This window comes from Balaenoptera physalus (assembly GCF_965194825.1).
Source record: "Balaenoptera physalus genome assembly, chromosome: 4".
Taxonomy (NCBI): Eukaryota; Metazoa; Chordata; class Mammalia; order Artiodactyla; family Balaenopteridae; genus Balaenoptera; species Balaenoptera physalus.
The window spans coordinates 86435526-86463050 of record NC_138891.1 but is presented as its reverse complement, the minus strand read 5'-3'; the positions used below and the strand labels follow the sequence as shown (position 1 = coordinate 86463050).

The window sequence follows — 27525 nt, the reverse complement described above, 5'->3', positions numbered from 1 at the left end:
ACTTCGAAAAGATACATGCAACCCCATGTTCACTGCAGCACTATTTACAATAGCCAGGACATGGAAGCAACCTAAATGTTCATCGACAGATAAATGGATAAAGAAGATGTGGTATATATATACAATGGATTATTACTCAGCCATAAAAAAAGAATGAAATAATGTCATTTGCAGCAACATGGACGGACCTAGAGATTATCATACTAAGTGAAGTAAGTCAGACAGAGAAAGACAAATATCATATGATAGCACTTATAGTGGAATCTAAAAATACAAATGAACTTATTTACAAAACAGAAACAGACTAGCAGACTTAGAAAACAACTATGGTTACCAAAGGAGAAAGGTTGGCGGGGGGGGATAGGGATAAATTAGGAGGTTGGGATTAACATATACACACTACTATATATAAAATAGATAATCAACAAGGGCCTACTGTATAGCACAGGGAACTCTACTCAACACTCTGTAATAAACTATATGGGAAAAGACTCTGAAAAAGAATAGACATATGTATATGTATAACTAAATCACTTTTCTGTACACCTGAAACTAACATAACATTGTAAATCAAATATACCCCAACATAAAAAATAAAAACATATATATAAAAAACAGAAGTAAACATTTTAATTAATTAATTTTTTAAAAAGCAAATTTAGGAAGACATCTCCAGAGAAACTGATACATGTAAATTAGGGTGGTGAATCAACTTTTTTTAAATGATAAAATTTCCTTAAACAGTTTTTGGTCATATTTGCTTAACAAATTTAAATATATAAAAAATAAATAACAGTTTAGATAGGTTTTTTAAAAAGGTATAATACATAACCATTTCTAATCCCACAGCATTCTGAGGACTGATTATTATTCACAAATGAATTAAAGATACAATTCTTGCTTGTCTTATAAATTATTTTTACAACAATAAAATGTCTCCCACTTCAGACACCAAAGCAAAGCCCAAGTTACCAGTGATACAAATAATATGAAGAATTTTCCTAATCTGTGTCTACAGATTACAGGCATACCACTCTCCAAACTGAACTGAAGTGGGAATAGCAAGCAGAGAAAGGCAGTAGAATGAGGACATGTTTAGTAGTTCTAATTAATCTGTAACTGCCAAACAGTAATATTAAGTATTAGCACAAGATATAATTTTATTTACAGCAGATTTACCTAACTAATCATATTTTACTAAAGCTCATATTAAAATCAACATCACTTATCTGATATATCTGTATCAGGATATAGGGGAAAATTAAGAGGATAAACCTTTACTACAGATAATCTAAAGCTGAGGTATTTTGAACAAAGCTATTCAAATTTGACTATACTTTATTTGGAGATTGCAATAATTCAAGTGCAGAGGGGAAAAACCTACCCATTTCTGCCATTAGTCTGGCAGAAGAGAAGACTCTAATAACCTCACCTCTTTAAGGTAGCGAACCAGGCGGCAGAGGGAGCTCACGAGCGACAGGGTGAAGCCGGTGAGACCCTGACTGTTCTGGAGCCCCCGGACCTCGCGTCCTGTCCACCGCTCATATTCTTCCATTTCATGCTCCACTTCGTGTATCATGCGCTTGAGGACATCTAGGCTGGGGTTACTGCTATTCGGTAAGTGTGCGGAGGCTGTGCTGGCTGATAACACGCTATTCTTCTGTTTGGAAGGAGCACGCGAATCTGGTTTTCTTTTCACTGATAATGACAGAAGTCATTCTATGTTAAGACCGGGAAAAATTACACTAGAAAAACGTCTGACTGTTGTTCACAATTTATAAAAGGTTTTTTATCGAACTTATCATCATTTTCTCATAAAGAATCTATACTGTTTGAACCAGATTTACACTATCTATAATGAATGGATGAGAACCATCCTTCTAGAGTTACATGGAATAAAAGGAGGCATTGCCTGGCTACCATTCAACAAACTCTTACTTAGTAGGATCCAACTGGATGAGTTTAAGGGAAAAGACATGCACTAAGAAACTAAGATAGCTGTGTCAAGTTACATGTTTAATAACCCACTTTGTCAATTAAGAGACTGAACCTTTATTTAGCAGCTGTTTTTGCTTCCTTGAGTTCAGCACTTGTCTCACTACAGAGCTTGAGTCTAGAGTCTCAGTAGATTCTTCCAGTTGAAGCCTCGTATGGATTCTCTTAACAGCATTGGTAGCATTCAGAGCAGCTAAAAGGGAGAATTTTTCCAAATGTATCTCAAGTGAACAACAACAAAAAAATTTTAAGCATGTCAATCGACAGGTCAATGAGTATTTACTCAACCAGGCTAAGACAGTCAAAACTCAAGTAACATTCCTTTAAAAAGTTACTGTGCTTAAGAAAGAACATAATAAAGTAAGCTACTACTCTGGGAGAACTAATACAGTCAGGAACCAAACCTTTTTGTTCTCCTGATGGAGAAGCAGATGATGGAGTTCCTGAAGAGGTTGTTATTTGTGATTGTGTTGCTACTTTCTGCTGAATATCAGTCCGTAGTTTATTAATTAACTCGGAATTATCTTCCTTTATTTGGTGGAGAAACCTATAAATTATGGGACAACAAGCTATATTAGAATTAATAAGTACTATCATTTAACTTGTTCAACTGTTTACATGTTTGATTTGAAGAAACTTTTAATAATTCATAATCAAAGAGAAATATGTTTTGGTTTAACCTATAAGATAAAAATCTAAAATGCCAGTCTTCTTGGTGTTAGAAGGAATCATTCCATCTCCCTCCCAGTTTCCTAGCTATGTTGGCTCCTAAACCAGGAGCAATTTGCCCTTTCTGAAGTTTTGTGCTATAGCTTACGTCCTCCTCTCTCTTTCTCTAGAGAAAGTACATGGTTTCTATGAAGGAGCTTGTCCTCAGAGCACAGTCTCTGCTCAACACTGAAGTAAAGTGACTGGAGCAGACTCTGCCCCTGGGTTTCCGGGAGGCGGGGAGAGGGAATGAGAAGAAGAGCTACAGTGTAGGGGGTGAGAGAGATAAGCCTTTTGCTGTAATCATCTTTATCACTGATAAAGCTGATTTTTCAATCTCCAGTTGTCTGATTTCTTTGTCTATTCCCCAACTAGACTAATATTTAAAAGAGATAGAGGGTCTAAAAGTGGAAACAACCCAAATGTCCACCAGCTGATGAATGGATAAGTAAAATGTGCTCTATCCACACAAAAGAATATTATTCAGCCATAAAAAGAATGAAGTGCTAACATGTTACAATATGGATAAATCTTGAAAACATGTGACTGACCCCAGACACAAAATATCACATACTGCATGATTCTATATAGAGGAAATGTCCAAACAGGCAAATCTACAGAGATTTAAAACAAAAACAAAAACAAAAAAACCCGGATTCATCTAACAAATTAGATTGGGCTGAAAGGTTCAGGAGAAAATGGGGTCTGACTATTAAAGAGTATGGGGCTTCTTTGAGGGTAATGAAAATGTTCTGAAATTGACTGTAGGTTGCACAATTCAATGAATATACTAAAAATCTAAAGATCTTTGAATATTATGCTTTAAATGGGTAGAGTGTATGGTATGTGAACTATAAATCAATAAAACTGTTATGGGAAAACAACAACAACAATGACAGAGGAAAGGGGAAATCTTATTTAGTGGCTCTACAAACCTCAACCTAGAGGAGTTGCTTTCAAGCAACCTGTGGACAGCACATTGAACACTAGTTGCTATAAAGTTTAGTTAACAAAAGGCTGTAATGTGGTCCATCCACATTATGGCTAGTTATCAAAGCATCAGAAAGACTCCTCTGTAAGACAGTGTTAGTTAGGTCTAAGTCCAACCTTCAGGATAAGTCCTAAGAAAAGTGTCATAATGAGATTTCTGTACAAGTTGGGAAAATCCAAACCAGTCTGAACTCCCATTACCGTCTCTAATGTTTATACTTTTAAGAATTAGGTTATATCAAATAACAACAACAAAATAAGACAATACTATCTACGGTAGGCTTAAGAATGGCCCTCCAAAAGACACCCATAACCTAATCTCTGGAACTTGTGAATGTTACCTTACCTGACTAAAAAGGGACTTTGCAGATGTGATTAAGTTAAGGGTCTTGAAATAGGGAGATGATCCTGGACTATCCAAGTGGGCCCTTAATGCAATAATATGCATCCTTAAGAGAGAAGCAGAGGGAGGTTTTGACACACACAAGTGGAGAAGGTGATGTGAAGGTGGAGGCAGAGGCTGGAGTGATGTGGACACAAGCCAAAAACACACCATCAGCCACCAGAAGCTGGAAGAGGCAAGGCGTGGATTATAACCTAGAGTATCCAGAGGGAATGTGGCAATACCAACACCTTCATTTCAGTCTAGTGAAACTGATTAAGGATTTCTGGCCTCTAGAACTGTGAGAGAATAAATTTCTGTTGCTTGAAGGCACCAAGTTTGTAGAAATTTGTTAACACAGCCCCAGAAAATTAATACAGAATTTGGTACTTGGATATGGGGTGCTTATGTAACAAATACCTAAAAATGTGAAAGTAGCTTTGGAATTGGATAATGGGTAAAGGCTGGAATTATTTTTAGGTGAATGATAGAAAAAGAGATTGCCTTAAAAAGACTATTGATAAAAATATGAATGTTGGGCTTCCCTGGTGGTGCAGTGGTTGAGAATCCGCCTGCCAATGCAGGGGACACGGGTTCGAGCCCTGGTCTGGGAAGATCCCACATGCCGCGGAGCAACTGGGCCTGTGAGCCACAACTACTGAGCCTGCGCGTCTGGAGCCTGTGCTCCGCAACAAGAGAGGCCACGGTAGTGAGAGGCCCACACACCGCGATGAAGAGTGGCCCCCGCTCGCCACAACTAGAGAAAGCCCTCGCACAGAAACTAAGACCCAACGCGCCAAAAATAAATAAATTAAAAAAAAAAAAAAAATGAATGTTAAGGACTCTTCCAGTGAGGCCTCAAGAGGAAGTGAGGAGCATGGTAGAGAAAGCCTATATTATCATAGAAAATAACATGTCATCATAAATAGAATGTTGGTAGAAATATGAATATTAAAGGAGCTTCTGGTAAGGATTCAGAAGGAAATGAGGAACATGTTATTGGAAACTGGGAAAAAGGCAAACCTTACCATAAAGTGGCAGAAAACTTAGCTGAGTTGTGTGGGAAGCAGAATTTGTAAGCAATGAAACTGGATATTTAGCTGTCAAAGTTTACAAGGAAAGTACTGAATGTGCAGCCTGCTTTCTTCTTGCTGCTTACAGTGAAATGCAAGAGGAAAGAGATAAATTGAGAGAAGAACTGTTAAGCAAAAAGGAACCAGGACTTGATTTGAGAAATTCTCACTCTTCAGATTGCAAAAGATGCTCAAATTAGGAGTCACTGTTAGGAAAGCAGGCTCTGGAGAGAAGGACAAGCATACAGCTGGATAATTTTTTGCTACTTCTAAAGAGATGAGGCATGTGACTCCTGGATCCCCTCAATGATCTCAGCAGAAGCCAACAACAAAGACGGGATTATCCAGGAAAGATCAATAGAGGAGCTCTCATCTAAAGGCATGCTTTCCCATGACATACACAGGAGACCCATAAGCTCTTTTGACAATGTTATACCATCAGAAATACTACAAGCTGGTACTGAAAGGGACAGAGATAGGATGAAATGAAGGAAGGGTGTCAAACTCCTAAAGTTCTCCAGATAGTAAACAGGCTGATAAAATTACTCAGGGGAAAAGATGGGCTTCAGAAAAAAGGAATAATGATTTCAAAGCCAGGGCTGCAGGTATAGAGACTAGATCCACAGACACAGATTCCAAGGCCAGAGCCACAAGCACAGAGAATTGAACCATGGACCCAAAGGGTGAAGTGTCAAGCCACAGAGGATTATTACCAGGCCTTGAAACCTAATAAAATTTGCCCTGCTGGGTTGGGACTGGTGACCCATTTCTTCCTTTGATTTTCTCCTTTTTCAAATGGGGATGTCTATAATTATTATCCTATGTCTGTTCCATCATTGTATTTTAAAAGCAGATAACTTGTTTTCTAGTTTCACAGGACCACAGATGGAGAAGAGTATTGGCCCAGGGTGTATCATATCCAGAGTTATACCCATTCCTGACTTAGATGATGAGATTCGGTTTGAGTTTATGTTTAGATGAGATTTTGAACTTGAATTGATGCTGAGACATTGGGGGATATTGGAATGGGCTGAATGTAAATTTTGCATGTGGGCCAGTGGGTGGACTGTGTAGCTAAATTATGGTCCCTGAAGATATGTCCATGCTCTCATCCCTGGAACCTGAAAGTGGCCAAAAATGGGTCTTTGCAGATGTGATTAAGTGAAAGATCTTGAGATGGTGAGGTTATCCTCTGTGGGCCCTAAATGCAGTCATGTATATTCTTATAAAAGAGAGACAGAGGTAGATTTTCTCTCTCTCTCACACACACACACACAGAGGAGGTGATGTGAAGACAGAGGCAGAGACTGAAGTGATGTAGCCACAAGCCAAGGAAGACCAAAAGCCATCAAAAGCTGGAAGAGGAAAGGAACAGATTTTCTTCTAGAGCCTCTGGAGAGAGTGTGGCCCTATCAACACCTTGATTTTGGTCTAGTGAAACTGATTTCAGATTTCTGGCCTCCAGAAGTGTGAGAAAATAAATTTCTATTGTTTTAAGCCACCAAGTTTGTAATAATTTGTTATAGCAACTCCAGGAAACTAACATACTACCTTGAATTTGGCAACTTTCAGTTTAGAAACTTAAAATACTTTATAGGTATTATTGGGTTGGCCAAAAAGTTTGTTTGGATTAAGATGTTATGGAAAAACCCGAGTGAACATTTTGGCCAACCCAATATTTTTGAAATATGATGGGAAGAAAAAGAAATTACTTTAAAGTATTTACTTCCATCTGAAGACAATATTCTCCTTTAGATCTAGAACTCAGTTTTACTTATTTTATTTACTTTGGGCATTGATTCACATCCAAGCTCCTTCCATTTCCATTGATGACCACTTATGAGCACCAATTCTATTTTATGGCAGCATCAATCACAACAGTATTTTAATGACTTTATTTCATAGACAACTTAGGAATATCAGCATCTCTAATGTATATTCCTAACATACAAACCACATCCAAAGGAAGCTACCCAAGCCTACTGGAAAGAGCAATTTTCCTTGTCATTCAGTTTTTGCCACTAGGGGTTTATTCCTCTCAATTCTTTCTCCCTTTTTTCCTCTGGATGCTCTAACATCACCTTTCCCTCTCCCCAGCCTATACACAAAGACCTACAGAGGAAGTAGGTATTGATAACGGTTAAAGTGAGAGAAATGCTTGCAATCACTGTTTCCTCACTTGGAATGTACTGACCCCAAAAAAACAGCAATGACTCAGTAGAGGCTTTTGAGGATTGGGTCAGGAACATATTTACCATGTATATTATTGCTATGAGAAATCAATTCGGTGCTCACAAGAACTCACAGAATTCACAGAAATTTTCAAACCAGAAGGCACCTTAAAAATCATATGTTCTACCCCCCTCATATTTTACAAGTGAGGAAATAAAGACCCACAGATTATCTAATTAGTAAGTAATCACAGGCTCAGTTCCCAGATTCCAAGTCTAATGCATCTTCTAATACCTCATGCCCAGCAGTCAATAAGAAACATTTTGAGACATAAGGTATTCATAAGTTGGAAATTGCCTTTTCAAACAACTAATGAGATAAAACTAAACTTAACCTACCAAATGAAAAAAATTATTTGATTCAAGTGTAAAGGATAAAAGTAATTCTGTACAAGATTAGTTATATTAGGCTCTGAAAGAAAAAGTACTTAAAAGACGATACAGGTTTAGCCAGACTGCGCGGCCGGACGCCGGCGCCATGGAGGAGTATGCTCGGGAGCCTTGGGAATTCGGCACCGAATGAGAGGCAGTGTCAACGCTGTGAGGATCCGAGCCCCTCAGATTGGAGGTGGCCCATTGGCCATGGTGGGCTCAGCAATGATGGGAGGCATTCTGTTGGCCCTCATCGAGGGTGTTGGCATCCTCCTCACTCGCTACACCGCCCAGCAGTTCCGCAATGCACCCCCATTCCTGGAGGACCCCAGCCAGCTGCCCCCTAAGGAGGGTACCCCGGCCCCAGGCTACCCCAGCTATCAGCAGTACCACTGAGGAAGTGACCGCCTGTCATCGCCACCGTGGGAGCTCCTCCTCGGTTCCCCCCGCGATGATCTACCTCGAAGGGAGGGCTGGCTCCCAGTTGGCCCTGGGACCCTCCAGAGAGGGCCTCTACTCTGTCCCCTTATCCCAGGTTGGGGGTGGGGCACCCCAGCTGCCCTGATGGATGGGTCCCTTCTCTCTCAGGCACCCCAGCCCCCACTCATATGTAACAAGCTCTCACCCCAATCCCTTTGCATGGCGCCCTGATCAGTATTTAAAGCCAGTTCTGAAATGCCTAAAAAAAAAAAAAAAAAAAAAGACGATACATATTTCCAGGTATTCCTAACAAAATGCTGACCAGCTAAATTTGAATTACTCTACACATCCTCCAAAGAACTATACAGTGAAACAAGAAAAGCAAATAAAACAGCATATAACCCATACCTTCTATATTATTGGAAGACAGAGAATACTACTAACTTCAAACTACCTGTAAGTAGAAAAATAAGCATCAAATTCCAGCAAAGATATTTCTTGAGCTCCTGTAGGAAGCCTTTGCAAAGAATGGGGGCAGTTCAAAATGACTGCACAGAGAAAAGGAAAGCTGAGAGCCTAATGGTGACAAAAATCACCTCTAGAAAGAAAAAGTCCACTCTAAGTACGCAAATACTTAAAAAAAAAAAAAAAAAACAAAAACCTGGGCAATCATAACACCACCAAGAAGTTTGTAGAACCCAAGGTGGTAGTCTTGGGAAGGCATCACTTCTTAAGGAGAAGAGAGTGAATAGGAAGGGAGAGGTACCCTTTAGAGGCTGAGTACTAAAGGAGAAAAGATGCAAAAGTCCTTCAAGACAAAAGAGAACCACGATATTGGAGGACAAGCCAACTTTAACCCACCAACACTTTTTTTTAAAAGAAAAAAGGCTTTAAATAAGCTGTGCCTCACCATAAGTGAGAGAAGAATCACCCAAAACTCCCAACCCTCTCCACAAAATGTACAGTATAACAAAGGCAGTATATCAAAACAGAAAACTGAAATTGAAATATTTCAGCTAATGAGAATTCCTGCCCCCAACATGCAAAAAAAAAGAAGAAAACTATAACACAATACTTTAAACAGAATTAAATATACTTTAAAAAGCATTTCTTGAATCAGAAATTCTAAAACTAAGACCAGAAATGGACAAAGAACAGGAAGGAATAAAATAAGAACTGATTAAACTGAGGAAAGAAATCAAAGAAAAAGAAAAACTATGTCAGAAATAAAGATTAAATAACAATGTGTCCATTGGAGAATTGTTAAATAAACATTTAATAAGCAACATTAAAGAATTACAGAAAAACAACAAAAAGAATAAAAATAAGATTAAGAAGAATACAAAGGGTTAAAGAGAAAGTGCTTGAAGTGGAAAACAGGAAAAATCTTTTGTGTATATAAAAGGAATCTCTGAAAAAGAAAAAGAAAACAGTGATTTAGAACTAATATTTAAAACTATAATCCAAGAAAACTTTGCAGACCAAAAAAAAAGAGAGAGAGAACTGAATATATATATAATATATATATAGGAAAAGGCGTATATATATATAATATAGGAAAGGTCCAACTGTGTTGGGAAAGGAAAAATTGACCTGGAAAGGTAAACTCCAAGAAATAGCTTAGCGATATTTAAATTTTAAAGACAAAGGAAATCAAGTCACTAGATAAAAATGCCAAATTATTTATAAGGGCAATAAAATTATCCTAGCATCAGACTTCCCAAAAGCAACATTCAAAGCAAACAAAGAATGGAGTAGCATTTTCAAGAAAGTTAAGAAAACAAAATAGAAACCAAAGATTTTATATCCAGCCAAAATGTCCTTCAAATATCAAAGCCATACAAAAACTTCTAAACTTTCAAAAACTCAGGGAATACTGTATTCACAAGCCCTACAACATGAGCTTTGTCTAACTGAGAGAATCAACCAAGAGTTAACTAGGGAAACATCAGAAAAGGACTGATGATGAGCATTTAATATATTTAATTATAGCTCTAAGACTAAAACAAAAATGCAGATACAAGAGGAAAAAAATATGTAAATGTTTTATGTCTGTTAAAGGAAAAAAAATGCAGTTAAAAAAATGGGGATGAAGATGGAAAGAAAAGAAGGGAAAAAATGGGAATGCAGCTAACTCACTTGCAGCATAGGCAATAGGTAGAAGTCAAAAAGACCACTGAAAACCAACCTGACAGTGAAAGGTTGAGTAAGAAAACAGGGAACTAAAGGCTCTATAAAAGGTTGATATAAAGAAATAAGCAACTAGAACAAAAATTACAAACTTCCTAAATACCAAAGAAATTTTTTTAAAGAACAGAGAAAACATCTCACATAGAGAAGGAAAACTGTAAAGTATAATACACACAGTACCATAAAATAATATGACAAAGTTGACACCAAACATATCAACCATATCAATACATGTTACAAGCTTACTTCACCAGTTTAAAAAAAATAATTGATTTTCAAATTGGCTGAGAAGGCAAGATCCAATTCTATGTGTTTTTCTTTTTTGGCCATGCCATGCAGCATGCAGGATCTTAGCTCCCCGACCAGGGATAGAACCCACGTCCCCTGCCGTGGAAGCACAGAGTATTAACCACTGGACCACCAGGGAAATCCCCAATTCTATGTTCAATACAAGAGACACACCTAGTACACAATAATTCAGAAAGGCTAAAAATAAAAGAATGAGCAAAGATGATCCAAGCAATTAGAAACAAGAAAAAAGCAGAGGTTTTATTCCTGTTACCAAAGTACAATTGAAGCCAAGAGGCACTAAATGTGACACTTTTATAATGCTAAAAGCCGTAATTCACAATGAAGATATAATACACATGGATATCCATGTATCAAAAAACACAATAACCATCTTTATAAAGATGGAGGTATTTTAACTGCAAACAGAATTACATATACAACATCAAATGCAAAGAAACAAATAGTAATAGCAAGAGACTTTAAAACACTACTCTCAGTATAAGATAATTGCAAAAATAAATAAGGATACAGAAGAAGTAAACAACATAATCAGTGAGGTGGACCTTATGGATATACATATAGAACTTTATACCTTGTTAATAAAGAATATACCTTCTTTTCAAGCACAGACATGGGACATTCACAAAAATTTGATCATATATTTGGTCACAAAGAAAACATCATTAAGTTCCACAAGTAGAAATATTACAAACCACACTCTGGATGCAATACAACTAAAAATAACTGCACAAGAAAACCAAGAGGCTCCTCTATCTGGAAACTTAAAAATGAAAGAAAACAACAACAAAAAACTATTAAATAACTCTTAGGTAAAAGGGCCAATATAAACTGAAATTATCTAATTTCTAAAATAACAAAACACTACATATTCAGATGTGTAGTACACATTTAAGGCAGTGATCATGGAAAAATTCAAAACCTTAAATACGTTTATCAATTAAAAGAATGAAAATAAATGTATTAAATTCTAAACTCAAAAAGCTTTAAAAAAAACAAAACAAAAGAAAGCACAACGAAGAAAATAAAAATAAAAGCAAAAATTGATGAGGAAGATGGGCTTCCCAAGTGGCGCAGTGGTTAAGAATCTGCCTGCCAATGCAGGAGACACTGGTTCAAGCCCTGGTCTGGGAAGATCCCACGTACCGCAGAGCAGCTAAGCCCGTGCGCCACAACCACTGAGCCTGCGCTCTAGAGCCCGCGAGTCACAACTACTGAGCCCATGTGCCACAACTACTGAAGCCCACGTGCCTAGAGCCCGTGCTCTGCAACAAGAGAAGCCCACGCACAAAGCCCACGCACCACAACGAAGACCCAGTGCAGCCATAAATAAATAAATTAAATAAATATATTTTAAAAAATAATAATAAGGTAGCAGAATATCAAGATAACATACTGAAATCAGCTTGGCATCAAAATGGCAGCCTCCAGGACAGCTCACGCCAATGAGTACTCCCTAGTACCTCGGCCACCAGTCCCCGCAGTGAGCCACAGCCGCCCCCTACCTCCCCAGGAGATCCTCCAAGACCAGCAGGACATTTGTTTACTCAATGCTCACTAGAGGGAGGCCTTTTCCAGTTGTATTCCTTTTCAGAGGCTTTGCCTTCTGCATGGGAAACGGACTCCTCCAAGGCTACTATCTGGTTTACTGTGCTGAATACCCTGCTGAGTGGTACAGAGACATACAGTTTAGCCTGGGTGTCTTATTTATTTTGTTAATGGGAATCAACATTCATAGTGACTGTAATACCCCAGCTCAGGAAGCCTGGAGAAATCATCTATAGGATTCCAGAAGGTGGCTTGTTCATGTACATTTCTGGAGCCAATTTCCTTGGTGAGATTGCTGAATGGATCGGCTATGCCCTGGCCGCTTGGTCCCTCCCAGCACTTGTGTGTGCATTTTTCTCACTTTCTTTCTGTGGGCTACGAGCTTTTCACCACCATAGGTTCTACCTCAAGATGTTTGAGGACCACCCCTTGTCTCGGAAAGCCCTCATTCCATTCATCTTTTAAAGAAACGAAATAAAAGGGAACAAAGCTCCCACAATCCTGTTGAAAACCATAAAGCTGCTGAACCTGTAACTTTTAAAGTCCCACTGTGTATATGTAATAGTAGGCCTCTGGTGTTCTGGCAGCTAACCTGAGGATTCTGAAAGGGCCCCTTAGTGTTTCCTCCCATCCTCCCTGAGGGTCTCTGTTCTGATCTCCTACTGAAGCTTCAACAAGGCCCTTTTTTACACAGAGACATCTGCTTCTTAGCTATTCCTCCTAGAAAGTGCAAAAGTTCCCTAAGTATTTTTTTTCTTTGGATGACCCAAGTACAGGTGGCTTTATACCTGCTCTGTATCAGAGTAAGACAGCTCTGTTGTCGAGAAAGTTTTGAGTTGAGGGCAGTGCTTATAGAATTTATTAAAGGTACACATTTGACACTTAAACAAATCAGCAGACATTTAAATTCTGAAGCTGCACAGACCCAGAGCAAATCTCTTCCCAAATGAAAACCCACTCACATTTTCCTTTTCCTTAGTTAATAGTGAAAGATGTGAAATGATTAAGTAGACTTTTAATAGAGGAGCCCTCTCTTCGTATTGCTGAAAATGCAACAACGCATTGACCCCATTTCAAATTTGTGCACTGTCTTTCAGAACATTCCACAATCCCTGCTAGAGATATTGTAGGCTAATCCAGAAAACTGGTGTGGATTTTATTGAAGGTCAGGTTTTAAAGATCACAAAGAATGGAGGGTTGCTATTCTGGGGCGTGGGTGGCTGCAGGACGTGCGGCTCGGGGTCGGGGTGGGCGCCGGGAGAGAGCTGGGCGGCAGGATGATGGAGGAGGAGGAACTGGAGTTCGTGGAGGAGCTGGAAGCCGTGCTCCAGCTCACGCCCGACGTGCAGCTCGCCATCGAGCAGATTTTTAGATGTGTTTTCCTTGGAGTGGTTGGATTACTCATTCACAGCACATTTGGCAGATCCTGAGGATGCCAGGCCACTGGGCAAAGGTATTTCCAAGCCAGGATCCTCTAGATCGAGCAGATTTCAATGCTGTGGAGTATATCAACACCCTGTTCCCAACAGAGCAATCTCTGGCAAACATCGATGAAGTCGTGAACAAAATTAGACTGAAAATAAGGTGAAGACCTCTGCCATTAATGTTTTGTTCAGTTGGGTGCCTTAAAAAGTACAAAGAAGGGACTTCCCTGTTGGCGCAGTGGTTAAGAATCTGCCTGCCAATGCGGGGGACACAGGTTCAAGCCCTGGTCCAGGAAGATCCCACATGCTGCAGAGCAACTAAGTCCATGCGCCACAACTACTGAGCCCATGTGCAACAACTACTGAAGCCCGTGCGCCACAACTACTGAAGCCCGTGCGCCACAACTACTGAAGCCCGTGCGCCACAACTACTGAAGCCTGCATGCCTAGAGCCTGTGCTCTGCAACGAGAGAAGCCACCACAATGAGAAGCCCACGCACCGCAACGAAGAGTAGCCCCTGCTCGCTGCAACTAGAGAAAGCCTGCGCACAGCAATGAAGACCCAATGCAGCTAAAAATAAATACAAAGAAGCCTGTTGATTGTTTTGGTGGACTTTAGCTGTAACAATTCTAGTAGAGACCACTAAGTTTTACAGGGTTTGCACAGAAAATGAAAATTCCCCCATGATCCAAAAATCACTTGCGAGGGGCTTCCCTCGCTGTCCAGTGGTTAAGACTCCATGCTTCCCAACCTAAGTGTCCATCGACAGATGAATGGATAAAGAAGGTGTGGCACATATATACGATGGACTATTACTCAGCCATAAAAAGAAACGAAATTGAGTTATTTGTAGTGAGGTGGATGGACCTAGGGTCTGTCATACAGAGTGAAGTAAGTCAGAAAGAGAAAAACAAATACCGTATGCTAACACATATATATGGAATCTAAAAAAAAAAAAATGGTTCTGAAGAACCTAGGGGCAGGACAGGAATAAAGATGCAGACGTACAGAATGGACTTGAGGACATGGGGACGGGGAAGGATAAGCTGGGACAAAGTGAGAGAGTGGCATGGACTTACATATACCACCAAATGTAAAACAGATCGCTAGTGAGAAGCAGCTGCATAGCACAGGGAGATCAGCTCTGTGCTTTTTGACCACCTAGAGGGTTGGGATAGGGAGTGTGGGGGGGAGATGCAAGAGGGAGGAGATATGGGGATATATGTATATGTATAGCTGATTCACTTTGTTATACAGCAGAAACTAACACACCATTGTAAAGCAATTATACTCCAATAAAGATGTTAAAAAAAAAAAAAAGATCACAAAGAAGAGATGACTCTGGTTGACTACAAAGAGAGCAAAAAAGTGTTTTACAATAGACTGCAAATTCTCATATTCTTAGAAACCAGTGGAAATATCCAAGTATGAGAGTGTCAAATAAGGGAAATTACCGAGTAAGAGCATATGCTGTTTGCCTCGACGAGACATGTACAATGACAGTGAAGCATCTCAGAAGCACCCAGCAACTCTTCCCTTCTGGAGATTCTGCATCACAGTCCTCAGGATCTGATCAAGAAGGCATCCCCTAGGGGTGCCTTGAACTTCAGTCCTCAAAAGTCCCTGGGGCAGAGGCTGAAAATTGCAACCGGAGGAACACCTCTAGGCAGAAAACCTGCTTTGTTTGGCTCCAACAGTGTTCCACACATAGTTTGGTTTTCTTTTTTTTTTTACATTCAAAGTTTCCAAAATTTAAAAATTAGGACGTTTCTACATTCTCTAGTTTCCTTTTAAAAGTTAGAGGATCTGGGCCCGTGGAGCCTGCGAAGAACTGGGACTGATCAGCTGGTAGACATCAGAATTTGCAACCTCTGTGCAGGGGTCACCCTCATGTGAGTGCTGAGACTTTTTGCTCTCTAAAGAAGGGGCTAAACACTCAAACTGTATGACGGTATTTGTCAATGCAGGTCTAGGTCTGTGGCCAGCATTGGTAATATTTAGCAAACCCCTTTGAGAAATGAGCACCAGTTTTATCAGATGTAGTGCTAATTGCAGAAATTCACTAGATAAAACATACAGGACACTCAAAAGACCTGAAGATGATGTAGATCACTGAAAAATACAAATTGTAATCATATAAATACATGTTTTGCTGTTTAAATGCCTGTCGAATCATGAATAAGTAAATTTTTTTTAATTAAAAGATCCCCAGGGACTTCCCTGGTGGTGCAGTGGTTAAGAATCCAGGTGCCAATGCAGGGGACATGGGTTCGAGCCCTGGTCCAGGAAGATCCCTCATGCCGCGAAGCAACTAAGTCTGTGTGCCACAACTACTGAGCCTGCACTCTAGAGCCCGCGAGCCACAACTACTAAGCCTGCGTGCCACAACTACTGAAGCCTGCACGCCTAAAGCCTGTGCTCCACAAAAAGAGAAGCCGCTGCAATGAGAAGCCCACGCACCGCAATGAGGAGTAGCCCCCGCTCACCGCAACTAGAGAAAGCCCACGCACAGCAACGAAGACCCAACACAGCCAAAAATAAATAAATAAATATTTTAAAAAAAAAGATCCCCAAACTAAAAAAAACAAACACTGATATCAATAGCCTTCATAACACAAACAACTAGTTAGAGGGTGCGATGGAAGAGAAAGCCCCATTTAAAATAGTAACAGTAAACATTAATAAAGGAAACTGAAGATGATTCAAAGAAATGGAAAGATGTTCCATGCTCCTGAATTGGAAGAATTAATATTGTTAAAATGGCGATACTACCCAAAGCAATATGCAGATTTAACATGATCCCTATCAAATTACCCATGACATTTTTCACAGAACTAGAACAAATAACCCTAAAATTTATATGGAACCATAAAAGACCCAGAATTGCCAAAGCAATCCTGAGGAAAAAGAACAAAGCAGGAGGCATAACTCTCCCAGACTTCAGACAATACTACAAAGCTACAGTAATCAAAACAGCATGGAATTGGCACAAAAACAGACATTTGGATCAATGGAATGAAATAGAGAGCCCAGAAATAAACCCACACACCTACGGTCAATTAATTTTCAACAAAGGAGGCAAGAATATACAAGGGAGAAAAGACAGTCTGTTTAGCAAGTGGTGTTGGGAAAGTTGGACAGCCACGTGTAAATCAATGAAGTTAGAACACACCCTCACACCATAGACAAAAATAAACTCAAAATGGCTTAAAGACTTAAATATAGGACATGATACCATAAAACTCCTAGAAGAGAACATAGGCAAAACATTCTCTGACATAAATCATACCAGTGTTTTCTTAAGTCAGTCTCCCAAGGCAATAGAAATAAAGCAAAAATAAACAAATAAGCTTATAAGCTTTTGCACAGCACAGGAAACCATAAACAAAATGAAAAGCCAACCTACAGATTGGGAGAAAATATTTGGAAACAATGTGACCGACAAGGGCTTAATTTCCAAAATATACAAACAGCTCATACAACTCAATAACCAAAAAAACCCCAACAACCCAATCAAAAAAATGGGCAGAAGACCTAAGTAGACATTCCTCCAAAAAAGAGATACAGATGGCCAGTAGGCACATGAGAAGAAGCTCATCATCATTAATTATTAGAGAAATGCAAATCAAAACTACAGTGAGGTACCACCTCACACCAGTCAGAATGGCCATCATCAAAATTCTACAAATAATATATGCTGGAGAGGGTGTGGACAAAAGGGAACCCTCTTACATTTTTGGTAGGAATGGAAATTGGTGCAGCCACTATGGAAAACAGTATGGAGATTCCTTAAAACCTAAAAATAGAATTATCATATGATCTAGCAATCCCACTCTTGGGCAAATATCTGGACAAAACTATAATTTGAAAAGATACATGCACCTCTATGTTCACAGCAGCACTATTTACAATAGCCAAGATATGGAAGCAACCTAAATGTCCATCGACAGATGAATGGATAAAGAAGATGTGGCATCACACACACACTAGAATACTACTCAGCCATCAAAAAGAATGAAATAATGCCATTTGGAGCAACATGATGGACCTAGAGATTATCATACTAAGTAAAACAAGTCAAACTGAAAAAGACAAATATCATATGATATGTGGAATCTAAAATATGACATAAATGAACTTCCATGAAACAGAAACAGACTCACAGACACAGAGAACAGACTTGTAGTTGCCAAACAGGAGTGGAGGTGAGAGAGTGATGGGTTGGGAGTTTGGGATTAGCAGATGCAAACTATTATATACAGAATGGATAAACACCAAGGTCCTACTGTATTTTATATATATATATATATATATATATATATATATATATATATATATATATATAAAATATCCTGTAATAAACCATAATGGAAAAGAATGTGAAAAAGAACACATATATGTATAACTAAATCACTTGGCTGTAAAGCAGAAAACGAACACAACACTGTAAATCAACTATACTTCAATAAAATAAATAAATTTTTGAAAAAGAGAGAAGCCATTTTTGGCCTAAGCCATTTTGTGATCTAAGCCTGACCACAATGCTTGCCCTTGAACCAGTCTCAGTAGTTAATGATCTTAAGAGAAGTAAGGGAATTCAGTAACAAAGAAAACGCAGTCAAGAAACAAAAGTTCAGCAATAAAACGAGTCCTAATTGCTCCTCAAGGGATATACATAACAATCTGATACAGTTTTTGAGCTCTGCAGGAACTAAGGCCCCCACCTAGGTGGAAGATGGAATGATGATGTTGACCCTCCTGACTTCAGTCAACTAAAGCTTGGACTCTGTCAACATTTGTCCCAATTCTATGCTGAATTCTCCTCTGCTCAAGCCTCTTCATGAATATGCATGTACTCTTAGCTTAAAACTTCCCCAATTTTGCTGTTTGGGGAGACACTACTTTGGGAAAGATCCCCCGAGTTCATCTTACTTGCTGCCAGTAATAATAAATCCTTCCTTCTCTCAAAAAATAAATAAATAAATAATAAAATAAAATAGTAACAATAACAACAAAAACACTCAGGAATAATTTAACAAGAAATGAGGAAACCTATATGAGAAAAACATTAAAATACTCCTCAAAAACAAAAAGGTAGACATTAATAAATGGAAAAACATCCTTTGTTCTTGGATAGTAAAACCCAGCATAATAAAAATGTCAGGTCTCTCTAGTTCATTTATTAATATAACAAAAATATCAATAAACTTTTTTATGATGCTAAATAAGTTGACACTAAATTCATACAGAAAAATAAACATGTAACAATCGTTATGAAAACTCTGAACTGGAAAAGGCTATGAGGGAAGTCTATTAAAACAATATAAACTCTAATTAAAACAGTGTGGTATTGGAGCATGACTACAGAAACAAGGCCAGTGGACTAGAAAATTCGGAAGTAGATCCAGGTACACATGGTAATTAATGTACACAGGCAGAATATCAGATCAGTGGGGCAGTAATAAATGGTGCTGGGGCAATTGGATACCAATTTAGGAAAAGATAAGAATCAGAGCCATACCTCATACCACATACCAAAATAAACTCTCAATGGATCAGAGAACTAAATAAAAAATAAAACCACAGAAGTATCAGAAGAAAACATGAGTGAATTCCTCTAAAACCAGTTTTAGGAAAGAATCTCAGAGTGTGATTCAAGATCCACATGTAAAAACAATGAATGATAAATTCAAACTATATATATATTCCTTTTTTTTAAAACATGGAATGCGTCACAAATCTGTGTGTCACCTTTGCACAGGGTCCATGCTAATCTTCTCGGTATTGTTCCAATTTTAGCTTATGTGCTGCCAAAGCGAGCACTACATATATATTCTTAAATCTTTTACTTGTTAAAGAAATTCAAAAGACAACGAATTGGGAGAAAATATAACATATTACACAGGTAAAAGACTAATATCCTTAATATGTAAAGAATGCTTACAAATTAATAAAGAGGGACCAAAACCCTAAAAGCAAAATGGGCAAAAGTCATGAATAGACAATTCACTGTAATGTCCCTTAAATATATGATAAAATTATCAATTTCACTTAGAAAGGCAAAGTAAAACTACACTGAGATAACATTTCTCACGTATAAAATCAGCAGAGAAGTCTGACAACACACTCTGGTGCAGACACTCTTGTAAGTTGCCAGTAGGAGTGCAAAATACTACAACCCTCATAAAGCAGAATTCAGTAATTTTACAACAAAATTACACAGCATTTACCTTTTAATCCCAAAATCTCACTTCTAGTAATTAACTCTAAATACACACCTTCAACCATACAAAAATACATATGCATAAGTTATTCACTGCAGCATTTTTTTTTTTTAAACGTGATGATCCATTTATTTATTTATGGCTGTGTTGGGTCTTCGTTTCTGTGCGAGGGCTTTCTCTAGTTATGGCAAGTGGGGGTCACTCTTCATCGCGGTGCGCGGGCCTCTCACTATCGCGGCCTCTTGTTGCGGAGCACAAGCTCCAGATGCACAGGCTCAGTAATTGTGGCTCACGGGCCTAGTTGCTCCGTGGCATATGGGATCTTCCCAGACCAGGGCTCGAACCCGTGTCCCCTGCATTGGCAGGCAGACTCTCAACCACTGCACCACCAGGGAAGCCCTTCTGCAGCATTTTTTAATTGAAAAATATTGGAAACAACTTAAATACTTGTGTGTGTGTATATGTATGTGTATATATATATACACACACATATATAGCATTGCAAAAACTGGATAAAGATGTGCAAAAGAATGAAATTGGACCCCTACCTTACACCACTCACAAAAATTAACTCAAAATGGATTAAAGACTTAAACATCAGACCTGAAATGGTAAAAATCCTACAAGAAAACATAGAGGAAGCTCATTGACATTGATCTTGGCAACAATTTTTTGGATCTGACACCAAAAGCACAAGCAAAACAAAATAACTGGAACTACATGAAACCAAAAAGCTTCTGCACAGCAAAAGAAACAATCAACAGAATGAAGAGGCAATCTATGGAATGGGAGAAAATATTTGCAAATCATATATTTAATTAGGGGTTAATATCCGAAATACATAAAGAACTCATACAACTTAATAGCAAAAACCCCAAACAATCCAATAAAAAAAATGGGCAGAGGAAGTGAACAGACATTTTTCCAAAGATGACATACAAATAGCCAACAAGTACATACATGAAAAGGTGCTTGACATCACTAATCATAAGGGAAATGAAAATCAAAACCACAACAAAAGCAAAACCAAACAAAAAATAAAACAAAAGTAAAAAAAAAACAAAGAAAACAAAAAACAAGAGAACCAAAGAACCCCCAAAAAACAAATAAAAACAAAAGTAACAAAAACAAAAACAGAAAGCAAACTAAAAAAAAGCAAACATAAAACAAACACACAAAAATGATTAAAAAAACAAACCCACAATAAGATATTTCCTCACACCTGTAAGAATGGCTATCATCAAAAAGTCAAGAGATAACAAGTGTTAATGAGGATGTGGAGAAAAGGGAACCCTTGTGCACTGTTGGTGGCATTGTTAATTGGTACAGTCATTATGGAAAACAATGTGGAAGTTCCTCAAAAAATTAAAAATATAACTACCATATGATCCAGGATTCTCACTTCAGGGTATATATCAAAAGGAAATGAAAACAGGATCTCAGAGAGATATCTGCACTCCCATGTTAACTGCAACACTATTCACAATAACCAAGATATGGAAACAACCTAAGTATATGTCAACACATGAATGGATGAAGAAAATGTGATTGAGATACATAGATACATATCATATTCCATTGTATACATATACAATGGGATATTATTCAGCCATGAGAAAGAAGGAAATCATGCCATTTGTGACAACATGGATGAACCTGGAAGGTATTACATTGAGAAATACAAGTCAGACAAAGAAAGACAAACACTGTATGATGTCACTTATATGTGGAATCTAAAAAAGCTGAGGGGAATTCCCTGGTGGCGCAGTAGTTAAGCATCCGCCTGCCAATGCAGGGGGCATGGGTTTGAGCCCTGGTCCAGGAAGATCCCACACGCCGCAGAGCAACTAAGCCCGTGCACCACAACTACTGAGCCTGCACTCTAGAGCCTGTGAGCCACAACTACTGAGCCCACGCGCTGCAACTACTGAGCCCGCGTGCTGCAACTACTGAAGCCCACAAGCCTAGAACCCGTGCTCTGCAACAAGAGAAGCCACCGCAATGAGAAGCCTGTGCACCGCAACAAACAGTAGCCCCTGCTCACTGCAACTAGAGAAAGCCTGTGCAGCAATGAAGACCCAATGCAGCCAAAAAAAATAATAAATAAAACAATTTTTAAAAAATTAAAAAAATAAAAAATAAAAAAAATATAATAAAAAAGCTGAACTCATAGATAAAGAGTGGTGGTTACCAGGGGCTTGGAGGTGGAGCAAATGGGAAGATGGTAAAAGGGTACAAATTTCCAGTTATAAGATGAGTAACTTCTTGTGATTATAGCTAATAATATTTTATTTTATACTTGCAAGTTGCTAAGTGAGAAGATCTTAAATGTTTTCACCACAAAAAAGAAATGGTAATTATATGATGTGACAGAGGTATTAACCATCCATCACTTAATGCTATGATGGTAACCATTTTGCAGTATATATCAAATCAACATGTTGTATGCCTTAAACTTACAAACATTATATGTCAATTATATCTCAATAAAGTAGGGGTGGGGGAAGAAATGGCTTTGGAAAAAAGGGAAGCATCTTAGATACTTATGCCATCTATACTTACGTGTCCGCATTTGTGTTTGACTGAGAGCTTAGAGAGTTATCCAACTCATTCTCACTTTCTTCTGACTGGCTGTTAACAGTTCCTTCTCGTTGGTCATCATCTACTTCATTAAGAGCCTTTATCAACACAACAATAAAATAATAACACAGGTTGGTTATATACACACTCATCCTTTCTTTTTGTCGTAACAGAAGAGAGATCCCTCCTTCTAAGGCTAATCCCTCCACATGTGGCCTAGAACCCAAACCCTCTTACCTCCTTCTAGTCCATCAATTGCCCCTTCTCTCTCCTGCATCTTCAACTTCTCCTTACTGGCTTCAGCTCATCCACATTTAAATCTAAGTCTCTGCCATCTTATCCGGACCCTATACTCACTTCGAGCTACCATCTACTCTTTCTGTGCAACAAACTTCTTGAAAGAGCTGCCCGCCACTTCTCATTCACCATTTATGCCCTGCAACTTTGCTTCTGCCCTGCCACCCCATTTAAACTGTTCTCTACATGGTCAACATCAACACACCTGTTCCCAAATCAAATGGATATTTCTGTCTTTGCCTTCCCTTACTTCTGACTCATTAGACATCAATGACCACTCATTTCTTTCCCTCAAAATCTTCTTTTGAGGAAGATAAACTTTTCTTTTCCACTTCCATGATACCATATTTTCTTGGTTTTTCTTCTTTTGGCCATTCCTTCCCAATCTCCTTTATTGGTTCTTTTCTTACCCTTCCCTTTTTCTGATGTCACACAAGGTTCTCCCTTTGGACCTTTTCTCCTCTCATCTGACTCATTTTCTGTATGATTATATCTAATTCCAAGGTGCAATTACGAGCCAAATGCTGTTAATTTCCAAATTTCTAGCTTCACTCAGATCCCTCTTGAGCCCTCAACATTTATATCCAACTGCCTAAAAGATATCCCTAGGAGAACATCCTATACACATATACTCAACATGTCTAAAATTCATCATTTTCCTAAGCCTGTACTATTATTCTTCCAGAGACCTTGTTCCTGTCATATTACCAAGACCATAAACAGCATCACTATCTACTCAGGTTCTCAAGCCAGCAAACTGGAAATTATCCTTCTTCCTCATCCATCACATCCAATCAATCACCCAATCCTGTCAATTCTATCCCTTCTTAATCTCTCCAATCTATCCCTCTTCCCCTCTACCTCCTTCCCTACTGCCACTGCTTTGGGTCAGTCCTTACCACTTCTTGCTAAGATTCCAACCTGAGTCTTCTAACCAGATCCTCTCACCAGTCTTGTCCCTCCCTCCCCAATCCATCTTCCACGTTACTGTCAATTTCGCCATGACTGCGCTCTTCTTAAAATCCTTTAGTGGCTCTACTCTTGCTTTCGGGCTCCTTAGCCCTTCGTGACCCAGCTCCTTCTTGTCTCTCTAACCTTGCCTCTTGCCACTTCCCAACCTTCATCATAGAGACCATGATCATTTGAAAGCTAACTTTTTAATAAGTGCCAAAACATACATGGCTTTTGGCTAGGGATATGGCTAATGGACTTTGGCTATTAAAAATATGTGTAACATTCTACTTAATTGCCTTTGTAAGTAGAAAACAGTATATTTATATGATTCTGGACCTTGTAATTCCCTAGGATCATCCATCTAATTGATGATTCTCCTTTTTTTCATAAAAGGTACAAATAACTTAGGAAATTGCATTAAACAGGTACTGAGACCTAGTCATTCTTAAAAAGTTGATTTATTTTAGTATTAAATTCTTCATGGGCTTTTAAAAAATGTTTCCAATCTCAAAATTCTAAACATTTTGATTAATTAAGAGTTCCAATTAGATTAAGATGCAGCTAATAAATGTTTTACTACTATACTTTTCCCATGTAACTAGTCAATAAATTCAAAGTTCCTTGGGTAGCTGCTTTTTAAACACACTAATACATTAGAAGGGACAAAGGTATTTTTAAAGAAATATTCAAGTCTGTTCCATAGTGACTAATTCACTGACTTTCAGATATAGTCTAAAATATTCTTTTTGGGCTTCCCTGGTGGCGCAGTGGTTAAGAATCCACCTGCCAATGCAGGGGACAGGGGTTCGATCTCTGGTCCAGGAAGATCCCACGTGCCGCAGAGCAACTAAGCCCGTGCACCACACCTACTGAGCCTGCGTTCTAGAGCACCGGTGCCACAACTACTGAAGCCCGCGTGCTCTAGGGCCCGTGCTCCGCAACAAGAGAAGCCACTGCAATGAGAAGCACCCAACGAAGAGTAGCCCCCACTCGCTGCAACTAGAGAAAGCCCACGTGCAGCAATGAAGACCCAACGCAGCCAAAAATAAATAATATAAATAAATTTATAAAAAAAAAAAAAGAAGGGACAAAGATTTAATGAAGAACTAACATCTGGTATTATGCTCAACACTTTATGTAACCTATCTGAGCAGATCCTCACAACAACCATAGCAGGTATATTCTATTCCCATTTAACAAAAAACTCTCTGAGCCAACTCAGATACCTTGAGAAATCAACTCAACATCGAACAGCTAGTAAGTAACAGAATATGAACATAGATTCACCTGACTCCAAAGTGGGACGTGGAATGACTCTCTTGCTGTTTCCATATTTGTAGATGGTGACACAGTCCTTTTTTTTTTAATTTAATTTTATTTATTTTTTATACAGCAGGTTCTTATTAGTTATCTATTTTATACGTATTAGTGTATACATGTCAATCCCAATCTCCCAATTCATCCCACCACCACCACCACCCCCCAACTTCCCCCCTTGGTGTCCATACATTTGTTCTCTACATCTCTGGGTGACACAGTCTTATGGAGCCAGACAGCCTAGATTTGAATGCCATCTCTCATGCTAACTAGCTATGTGATCTTGGACAAGTTACTTAATTTTTCTGAGCCTCAGTTTTTCCATCTGCTAAATGGGCATAATAATAGTAACTACCTCCTAGGTAAGCACTCAATAAATGTTAGCTATTATTATCCAGTCCTATCTTGTTTAATACAAGCATTACTCACAGAAACTGCACTATGCTTGAGTAAGAACAATTCTAGCAACCACAACTTGGTATTTAGATAGTAAAGCTTTTGAAATGTTTACCACTTATGCCTATCTACATCAACTTAAACTGAATTTCAGCATGAGCATTATGGCTGTGAGTAAAGCACGTTACCTGAGGCTCAATAACAGATTCACTAAGGATGGCCTGGGTGACAGGGTCTTGATTTACCACAATGGGACCTTGAGAGGAATCAGGAGCCATTGTTACATTTGGAAACCCTGCAGAAGGAAAATAAGTCATGATGATTTTGTTTCATTTAATTAAATTGACTTCACACATACTATACACTGCCATAGGTCTGAATTATCGTATGAAAATCTTAAATAATAATAATAGCAACTCGCACTTAAATAGTGCTTACTATATGCCAGGCATTGTTCTAAATGCTTTTACATATATTAAATTATTTCACCCTCACAAAATCCTATGAGGTTATTAGTATCATTATTTTACATATGGGTAAACTGAAACTCAGAGACGTGAAGCAACAGGCACAGAGTCACACTAGTGAGGGGCCAAGCCAGGATTCAAACCTTAAACTAAAAACTAATGATCTGTTTTTAGGGATTAAGATAAACAACAGATTATATACACATTAAAGTGAATAATGTTGTGCATCTCACAAGAGGCAAAGTTCCTTTTAGAGAGACACTGAAGTTGGTTTAGGTTTCGAATTAAGCTTCACTCAAATTACATACAAAGCAGATACTTTAATTATATGGTAATTTAATATTAATAAGCTGAAAATGAAATCATACCTTAAATTATGAAATCTTATACACTTCACAAAATATTTTAGTAAATAATAACAATTTACCTTTCTTTAACTGAGTAATTTGTAATAGTTAATATTCTTAGTGAAAAGCAAATAAATTATAATAAATCTATGTCTAACAACTCTTATATGCTATCCACCCTAGAACACATGTGATAGAAATAATATGATGCCTGAGAAAAGATTTTAAATTCTTTCAAATAGCCAGGTGTGGGCTATGATGAATAAGATAAAGAAACTTTTGTTTGATGTGACTACTTTACCTGTGCGCCTACGAGGAAAATCAACAAACAGATCTTTTGCTGTAGCCATCAAATGATCAGATTTTTCCAATACATCTTGCATCTGGTATTGATCAGAAAGAATCTAGACACATGTTAGTGATAAATATTATTATTCAGAAAAAATATATATACTTAATAAATCACAAAGGAAAAGTCCATACAAAGGCAGGAGCTTAAAAATAATCTCAAATCCTTGAGTGGCAATATCATTAAGTACCAGTAGATGGAGCTACTATAATAATTAGTGGATTTCAAATGCTTGGCTTTGATCCAAAGAAATACATTATTAAATTATGACCCAGTCCACACACAAATGTAGACAAACACCAAAATAAAAGCTCTGCTTAAACTTACTCTTTGAGAACCACTCTGATATTTTCTTTTTAGTGTCTATTCTATTTTTTCAAATGATGGTCGCAACCCACTTACTTGATTTTACAATCCATTAACAAGTTGTGATCCACAGTTTGAAAAACACTGATTAAACATGAATCTTTGAGCCATAAACTCAGATGTGTGACTCTGGTGCTTCAACCACTAAAGTGATTTCATAATCCACTAATGGGTCATGACCCACAACTTAAAAAACACGATGTGAGATACAACTTTGGGGGCATTAAACAAAAAAGTGATGCTTCTGCATTTATAAACAAGCTCGATTTTTATCCTGGAGAAATGAGAACTCAAAAAATACCAATACAGCGGTGCCTCTGATTATACACTTTCAACTCAGGAACTTTCCCAGCTACAAGCAAGGATGCGCAGGCTAGAGTAAAAGCAAGTCAACACCCACCACCACCAGATCGCATTCTTAGGTTGAAAGGAGTCTCAAAACTGGAAATTTTCCAGTTTCCAACACTGACTCAAATCAAAACATCTGGTAACAAATGCTCTTACCAGAACTTCTCTAGACCATGGAAACAAGCATACAATGTGACCTCAGTTACTGTTTTAGGACATGAAGAAAAATAACAAGAG

The 27525-nt window shown here is 38.3% G+C and overlaps 1 protein-coding gene and 1 pseudogene across 10 annotated transcripts in view; one reads left to right on the top strand and one right to left on the bottom strand.

Annotated features, from left to right (window-relative positions):
* SPICE1 (spindle and centriole associated protein 1) overlaps positions 1 to 27525 on the bottom strand; it is a 178664-nt gene that overhangs the window by 27384 nt on the left and 123755 nt on the right. For 8 of the 9 annotated variants that reach the window (XM_082460167.1, XM_082460168.1, XM_082460165.1 and 5 more), the window contains 6 exons: positions 26527 to 26629; positions 25600 to 25706; positions 22430 to 22545; positions 2400 to 2542; positions 2051 to 2188; positions 1433 to 1698 (listed from right to left, as the gene is read on the bottom strand). In XM_082460167.1, the coding sequence (XP_082316293.1) occupies positions 1433 to 1698; positions 2051 to 2188; positions 2400 to 2542; positions 22430 to 22545; positions 25600 to 25706; positions 26527 to 26629 (873 nt within the window). The remainder of the gene's footprint in view (positions 1 to 1432; positions 1699 to 2050; positions 2189 to 2399; positions 2543 to 22429; positions 22546 to 25599; positions 25707 to 26526; positions 26630 to 27525) is intronic. The other variant, XM_082460171.1, reaches the window with a different exon arrangement.
* LOC309659575 (3-oxo-5-alpha-steroid 4-dehydrogenase 2 pseudogene) lies at positions 7899 to 16308 on the top strand (annotated as a pseudogene). Its single transcript has 2 exons — positions 7899 to 8103; positions 12159 to 16308. The product of its transcript is annotated as a 3-oxo-5-alpha-steroid 4-dehydrogenase 2 pseudogene (transcript).